The 8,594-nt window shown below is 32.9% G+C and overlaps 1 protein-coding gene across 1 annotated transcript; it reads left to right on the top strand.

Moving 5' to 3' along the window:
- Positions 1-2,713: 2,713 nt before the first annotated feature.
- LOC137642078 (uncharacterized) lies at positions 2,714-3,742 on the top strand. Its single transcript, XM_068374632.1, has 3 exons — positions 2,714-2,870; positions 3,153-3,230; positions 3,502-3,742. The coding sequence occupies exons 1-3, from the start codon at positions 2,732-2,734 to the stop codon at positions 3,645-3,647; spliced, it is 363 nt and encodes a 120-aa protein (XP_068230733.1). The 5' UTR covers positions 2,714-2,731; the 3' UTR covers positions 3,648-3,742.
- The last annotated feature ends 4,852 nt before the right edge of the window (positions 3,743-8,594 follow it).

Here is an 8,594-nt window from a genome sequence, read left to right as displayed (position 1 = left end):
AAATAAACATGAAAAAAGCATAATCAAGATGAATTTACAAGTTACTTTAGTAACTTAATAAAGCACCTTACATTTACAGGTAAGAAGTGGCAACACAAAAATAACATTAAAATTACAGGTTAGTAGTCACTAACATATTAACTAGAAAGGGGACTCGATAGAGCGCATACCTTTGTCTATATCATGTTATATATTTAAAGATGGCAATAGAATTATGCACATTTTGGCACTAGTTTCATGCAAATCGTAGAAAAATTGACCACGATATAGCAAAAAGGATTTTTTGACCTCCTCGTGACTTTGACCTATTAGAATTGTCCTTGGATCATGTCCAATCATCCCACCAAATTTGATGAGATTAGGTCAAAAAGTTTTTGAGTTATGCAAATCGCAAACACACACAGACATACGAACCAATAATTTACTTAGACAAGAGTAATAATATCACTATACCATGTATGTCACAAGATAGACTATTGAATTATGAACATTATGGCACTAGTTTTATTCAAATCAGATAAAAATTGGCCACACTATGGAAAGAAGACGTGTCTAACCTTTTCGTGGCATTGGCCTTGAATTTTGACCCAATCACTCCCAAATCTAATCAAATTGTGCTTGGATCATGGCCAAACATCCCACCATATTTCATGAGATTCGGTCAACGTCTATCAAAACTTAACCTTCACCTCAAGCAGAACATCAAAAGGATATAGTTATATACAAAAAACAAAAAAATCCTTGAAGTATTAACAGCCAGTGAGGTAAGGTCAGGTACCTAGCACTACAGGGACTACTGCTGCCTCTGGGCAGGGTAGGGGAATAGTGCAAGGACTAGCCTTATTTTCTGGAAGGGGATGGAAGGGAATAAACCAGTTCTTGGTGTCTGTCAATCAGAAGGTCAATTGGCAGACAGTTCACATTCATCAGGTTAGGTATATATCATCCCTCTAGGAATAGAGCTTGCAGGCCTGCCTGTTAGAGACAGAAAACCGGCATATTACACTCCTTGATGCCATATTACTTGTTATCACGTGGCATCCTGGCTGTTTGCCCCTTTGGCACCGGCATGGGTTCTCGCTGCAATGGGAAATGTTTTGATCTTGGTGCCATGGTTTTCTGACATCGTTCAACTTACAAGATGTCTAACTGCATGTTCTTCTGAGGCATAGACTTCTTTAAGTACTTGTAGTCTATTTTGTACAGTAACCATGAATTGCAAATGCACAAGTATAGAATACATCCAAAAAATCTGAAGTACCACCACTTGTCCTGATAGGAGTCTTATAAAGGTGGGTCAGCATGTCCGAATCGTCAATGCTATGTATCTCTTTGATGAAATTAGGACAGGGAACCTATACCTTATTCATCTGCTGCTTGTTGTAACTTGGAACTTTTTTCATTGAACTATCATAGCATCTGACAAAAGGACAATGAAAACACTTATCATTCTACTTTACGGTAAGAATTCCTTCAGTAGACTAGCCTTATTTTCTCCCTAGGGAGAGCTTTCTTCTCCATTCTCCTTGATAGAGGTGAGCGGTGGATAACCAATCGTCTTGGTTCTTGCTGCGCCCACGTGTCTGAAGATGAATTGGTCCTTGAGGTACTTCACCAGGCCAATACTTTTAGACCAGTTCTTTGCGTAGGTGACATATTGATGTGGTTTCTTCCGAGTTTTGACAAGAGTGGTCGCCCTCTTGTTGCTGCCCTGCAGGGTAGATTCTTTCTCTGTGAGAGCCATGAGATAGCAAGAGAGATTTGTCTTGTATTAAGCCATCACTACTTGACCTGCATAACAGCTTGTACCCCCGCTTGTGAGGCTTGTTTTGGATGTATTTCCATGATAATACAACCCTGGTCTCCTAATGTGAAATAATTACCTCATCAACAGACTATTGTAGTCACAGCCCCCTTCAGAACCTCCCAGGTAACAGCATTGAAGAGTAGTTGAATCTTGAAGGATCTTTCATTGGTGGTTTTTGCACTCTCATTTTGTTGAAATGAAACCTCATGAGTAGAACCTTATTAACATCACGTCCATCTCTTATTGTAACCTTATCCATTGTGACCAGTAATTTCTATATTCAGTATATGAATAACAAGCACGTAAATGAAGATGCCATTAAACACCATCATTTCATAGATATTATAGAGAAGGTAGGACCAACATCCTTTTTCCTTGCACAGAAGTTTGCAAACGTGTTAGACCCTGCTAACCTTTTTTGTTCTCATTTTGTTGATAATACAGAGCTCAAGATTAACTTTGCTCCTAGCCTTTCTTGTCGTCGTTTATACACTTCATTATCTAACTTCAGTCCATAATGTAGGAGTGATTAAATGTCAATTACATTCGCGATTAATCCTGAAAAATTATTGCAAACTTGTGATCAATTTTCTTTAGGACGTTTTAGAGTGACGAATGGTATAAATTGTTAAGGATTGGCTAAAATTGTGTTAAAAGATAACCGTGATTATTATAACATGGCGTAACTCTCTCTCTCTCTCTCTCTCTCTCTCTCTCTCTCTCTCTCTTTATATATATATATATATATATATATATATATATATATATATGTGTGTGTGTGTATATGTATATATGTATATATGTATATATATACATATGTATATATATATATATATATATATATATATATATATATATATATATAGATAAGAATGGAATTTCCTTTTGTAATTTACAGCACTTTTTCTGGTCGAACGCAATGGGATGCACTACAAACTGTTTAATACACGACAAAATAATTGGTGGGCTGCAAATCAAACTTGCTACAAGCAAGGTGGCCAGCTTGCCGTCGTAGACACACCCGAGGCCATGACTGAAGTTACTTCCCTTCTCCAATTAGCAGGTGATTCTTTGGTGAAAAAAGTAATATTCTGTATCTTGGTTTGTAGGTGATTAATTCTTAAATATGTCATACCTAGGCATACATCAGCATAGATATTGTTTTTTCTTATGTTATGTTATTTTCTGGTATATCTGATTCTATCATCCTTTCTAAATTAAAGTTGAAGACATGGCTTAATCCCGTTTCATCCCGAACTCAACATTCAGATATAAAATCTGAGAGGTTAGGCTAGAATTTTCAAGTATAAGAAAACGAATAAGAGGTAATCTGTTCTTTAACCAGGTATAAAAGCAGCTTGGATAGGACTCTACGAAACCAGTTTTAATGATGAAGAGTTACCATTCTGGCAGCTTAGGACTGGTAAGTGTAGAATATTTTTCTATTGCTTTCGGACAATTCCATAAAGCATATATCTTAATTCTGTTTTTCCTTTATCTTCATGACTTGAGCAGAAAAAAATGAAAATTATTCTTTTTTTTAAATAATGTTATTAATGTTTTTCTTAGAGAAATATCTATAATTAGTTTTGCAGTAATAGGATAAAAAAAGGTCTCTATTTGTAAAAATCAACACTAAAGAGCAGTGGTAATAGTACATTTCAATTTTATTGTTATTTCTCTCATACTTTTAGGGACAGTCCCCCAGCCCGGTATTGTGAACACTGGCTATAATCGGTGCTTTACGTTGATTCAAGACAATTCTGGTTCATGGAACATTAAGAATCATGTCTACATATGCGCCCAAGGTATCCCCTACTTTTGCCAAAGACGCTACTAGGTAAAAGTGGATTAACATGATGCTAAGTAGCTGTTTTAGTAAACAAGAAACAAATTTATTTTGATGTAAAGCACACTAAATGGAGGTGGAATCTACAATTACTAGAAAAAACTAAATACTCTTGGCAACAACTCTTGATGAAGAAAAGGCCAAAGTAATGAGAGGAGTTAGATGTGTGATTATATTTATGTGGCATTAGTTGTCAAAATAAAGTAGTCCTAGAGTTATATAATTACTTATCCCATTTCATTTTGGTGTATTTTTTACTAAAAAATGTGGTATATATATGAAAAAGGGGCCTGGTAGTCAAAACGTTCCGCCCTTCACAATGATTAATTCTACAATTAACAAGAATAGTCTCGGCAGAAGAGACCTTATCGTGAGATTGTGGTGTCTAATACTTTTAAAAAGAAAATGGTGTAGGAGATTATGATTGATTGAATGATTAAAAAATTGTGAGATACCATTTTGTTGGAAAGACTGCTCTAAAACTTGTCATCTGCTTCAATTGGAAAATTATCATAATATCAAAGACTTTGTCAAGTATACATACTTACCACTCTTGCCAACAATATACTCTTGAAAATTACTCTATCAAACAGATGTTCAAGTTTTTTGACATAGATAGATAAATGCAATGAAAATACGAGTTATAGCCACCTTTATTTTTCTTACTTATGATTCATGTAATGTAAAATGTTAGAGCAGGATATTTGAAAACTGTCACCATCTGATGCCATACAATAATTCTAAGGGAAAATGGCCATGATTGTGTGTCTTTCCTCACATTTGAATAACATAGTTTAACATGAAATATCAGAAACAAAATAGCCTTTAATCACATGGCAGCTAAGATACGAAAACTAAAACTATTGCTGCAAATTCTTTGATACACAATCTTCGATCGTGACACGAAAGAACTATAAGAACTATACTTTATATTTTGCAATCATGCTACAACCTTTAGATATAAGCTTCGCAATATGTATGTTACCCTAGGGTTTATGGAGTTTAAAAGTGCCATTTTTATGATAATTGAATGTCAACAAGTATTTATACATTCATGATTTCACGGGAGAATATATATATATATATATATATATATATATATATATATATATATATATATATATATATATATATATCATCAGAGAAGGTGGCGGCAGCCAGTATTTTACATTTCTCAAAGTGAACAGGGGTATAGGCAGTTCTAAAATTCCATTTATCATATATCACGACGTGTGAAAAATGAGTATTGACAATAAAGATTTTAGCATTATAAGACAGGTATCTAATTACCATGACTTGCCTATTCTGGAGTCAATTTTGATTAAAAGACTGGTTCCATCGTTAAACACCCAAGTTTCCTCCACTCAATTGTACTTGTCATAGGTTTCTTTGTTTTGTTCTGTAATTGTTGATGCCATTCAGTTTTTATTTGCGCTTCTGCGAGGTTAGTTCCACTTCTGTGTTATGCATATTTTTACTTGAATTTTGAGATTTTTTACTAATTTTTACTTCTTATATTTGTATTTTTTTATTACTGTTTCTTAATGTTATAAATGTAGTTCTTATTTGTAGCCCTGGAAGATGTGATAATGACGATCACGAAACGTTGGGATATATGATAAATGGAATTTTAGAACTGCCTATTTCCCTGTCCACTTTGAGAAATATATATATATATATATATAAATATATATATATATATATATATATATATATATATATATATACATATATATATATATATATATATATATATATATATATATGTATATATATATATATATATATATATATATACAAATATACATATATAGACTGTATATTATATATATATATATATATATATATATATATATATATATATTAATATATATATATATATATATATATGTATATATATAATGTATGTATGTATGTATATTTATACACACACATACACACACACACACACACACATATATATATATATATATATATATATATATATATATATATATATATATATATATATATATATATATATATTCCTTTTCAGTCCTATTAATCAATGCAATGCGGGTGGAAAGAAGAAAATTTTTCTGAATATATCTGGAATAAGACATTAAAAAATCTATTATGGTAGGGATAATTGCTTTAGAAAAAGTATCTAGAGGTGTCTGGTTTCAGTTCCAGTTCCATCAGAATAGATGGTCACCAGAACGTCAGCTGGGCAAGCCCAACCCCACACTGTAATGCCCTACCACAGCAGTGGACTCCACAGTAAACAGCTTAAACTCAAGGTCCCGGGCGGGGATCGATCTGCTGCCATGCGAATGCTAGGCAAACACGTTACCACTGTACTAAACAGGAGGACACTAAAATTAAGAACTAGGAAGACGAATAGTTCCGGATTTTTTAGCTTAAGAGAAAATACACTTCTGATATCGTAACAGTATGAACTTTTGAACGTTGCTCTATAATTCCAAATATACAGTAGTTCTAGTAACCCAACAGAAACCTCCTTGTTATCATTCATAACAATTCGGTCCCTTTGAATCGATAAAAGAAAGGACTTTGTTACAAAATCAACCAAACTTAGGCTAATGAAGCTCAAAGCATTGGATCTAATTATAAATTCTCTATGAGAGATTGCGTTATTAAACGTTAAACGAGATTTCAGGCAACTCAAATACTGAATATTTGAACAAATATACATGCACACACACACACATATATATATATATGTATATATATATATATATATATATTTATATATATATATATATATATATATATATATATATATATATATATATATATATGATACACATACACACAGACACACACATACACGCACGTAGAATATATATATATATATATATATATATATATATATATATATATATATATATATTTATTCTTCCCCACCGTTATCCCTATATATATATATATATATATATATATATATATATATATATATATATATATATATATATCAGATATTTATGGATATGATTATGGTATCCATATACTTTATAAGTACATTATAATCATATATATATATATATATATATATATATATACATATATATATACATACACATATATATATATATATATATATATATATATATATATATATATATATATCAGATATCTATGTATATGTATATGGTATCCATATACTATATAAGTACATTATAATCATATATATATATATATATATATATATATATATATACACTGTATATATATACATATATAAATATATATATATATATATATATATATATATATATATATATATATATATATATATATATATATATATGATACACATGCACACACACATACACGCACGTAGAATATATATATATATATATATATATATATATATATATATATATATATATATATATATCTTTCCCACCGTTATCCCTACACTAAGACGTCGGATACCTGATGCACCCTCTCCAATGCCTTCTATCAATCAAGGGCATCTTCTTCCAACAAACCTCTTCTCTCTATTATCATCCTTCACCTTATGTCGCAATCCAATTCTCTGCCTCCCTCTTGATCTACTCCCTTTAACAGGTTCCTCCCAAGCCCTTCCCACTATTCCCCACCTCCCATCCTAAATACGTGCCCACACCATCTCAGTTGTGACACTCTTATCACCTCTGTAATTTTTACCACACCTTCCATTCTTCTTATTTCATCCTTTTTCATTCTTTTAAGATGTGATATTCCCATAATATGCCTTAGCATTCTCATCTCTATTCTCTGAAGCATTGCTTTTCCTTTAAGTCTTAACATTAGTCTTATTATTGTGCTATAGATCTTGACTTTTAGCTTGATTGGCATTTTCCTATTACATACCACTCCTGCCACCTCTCTGAACTTATCCCAGGCTGCTTTTATCCTATTCTCAATTTCAGGCTCATATCTTCCGTCATGAGATGTAGTAGATCTCAAGTATCACAATTGTTCTGCCTCTACGATAAATGAGCCTCTACTTTCATGTATGGCTATCCTTTCCATACCTTTCTTACTGATCACCATACCTTCAGTCTTATCTACATTTACCCTCAAGCCACCCCTCTCCAAAGTCTGTTGCCACTCTACAGCTCTTCTCTGTAAGTGTTCCTCATTTTCAGCAGTAATCACCTAATCATCTGCATATAGCAACTCCCACAACTCTTTCTTTCTGATCTCTTCACTTCATGCACCCAAAGCCAGCCCCCCTCCAAAAAAAAAAAACTGGCTTATTGCTGATCCCTGGTATAATCCAACACCAATGTCAAAGGTTCCTGCTTTTCCAACAGCTGTTATTACTTTTGTCCTTTTCCTTTTGTATATCATCTTTACCATTCTAACCAACTTCTCTGGGACTTCTCTCTTCCTCAAGAACCACAACATCACTTCTCATATTATTCTTTCAGAAGCCTTCTCTAAATCAACAAAAGCACATAAGAACATCTGGTTTACCTCCAGACTCTTTTCCTGTAACTGCCTTATTATAAAGATGTCATCCACATCCCTCTCCCCCTTATGAATCCATACTGCTGTTTCCCAACCTTTACAATAAATCCCTCATCTAGTATCCTCTCAAAAAACTTTCAAACCATGTTTTCTGAGTTTAATTCCCCTGTAGTTACCACATTCCATGATTTAATTTTTTCTGCTTCAATATAGATACCATTAGACTCCCTCCCAGTCTTTAGGCATCATTTCTTCTTCCCATAATAAATCCAGCCTCCATTCTCTCGCCACCCCACCCCGTTCTGTAGCTAGTATCTTGACCATTTTAATTTAAAACTCTAATGGACCTGATGCTTTACCATTTTTCATTTCACTTAATGCCTGCTTCACTTCTGCATTCCTTATCTCCATCACTGGTCTCTCCACACTTTGTGCTTTTCTCAGCTTCCCCCCCCATCTCTCTCTCTCTCTCTCTCT

This window comes from Palaemon carinicauda, chromosome 6 (assembly GCF_036898095.1).
Source record: "Palaemon carinicauda isolate YSFRI2023 chromosome 6, ASM3689809v2, whole genome shotgun sequence".
Classification (NCBI taxonomy): Eukaryota; Metazoa; Arthropoda; class Malacostraca; order Decapoda; family Palaemonidae; genus Palaemon; species Palaemon carinicauda.
Note: the sequence above shows the minus strand (reverse complement) of the source record. Positions and strands in the feature narration are given on the sequence as shown.

Bases quoted from the DNA above. Each gene is read 5' to 3' on its own strand.
- LOC137642078 (XM_068374632.1), top strand. From the start codon at position 2,732: ATGCACTACAAACTGTTTAATACACGACAAAATAATTGGTGGGCTGCA. The intron at 2,871-3,152 runs GTGATTCTTTGG...TTCTTTAACCAG, and splicing joins TTCCCTTCTCCAATTAGCAG to GTATAAAAGCAGCTTGGATA. The intron at 3,231-3,501 runs GTAAGTGTAGAA...TCATACTTTTAG, and splicing joins ATTCTGGCAGCTTAGGACTG to GGACAGTCCCCCAGCCCGGT.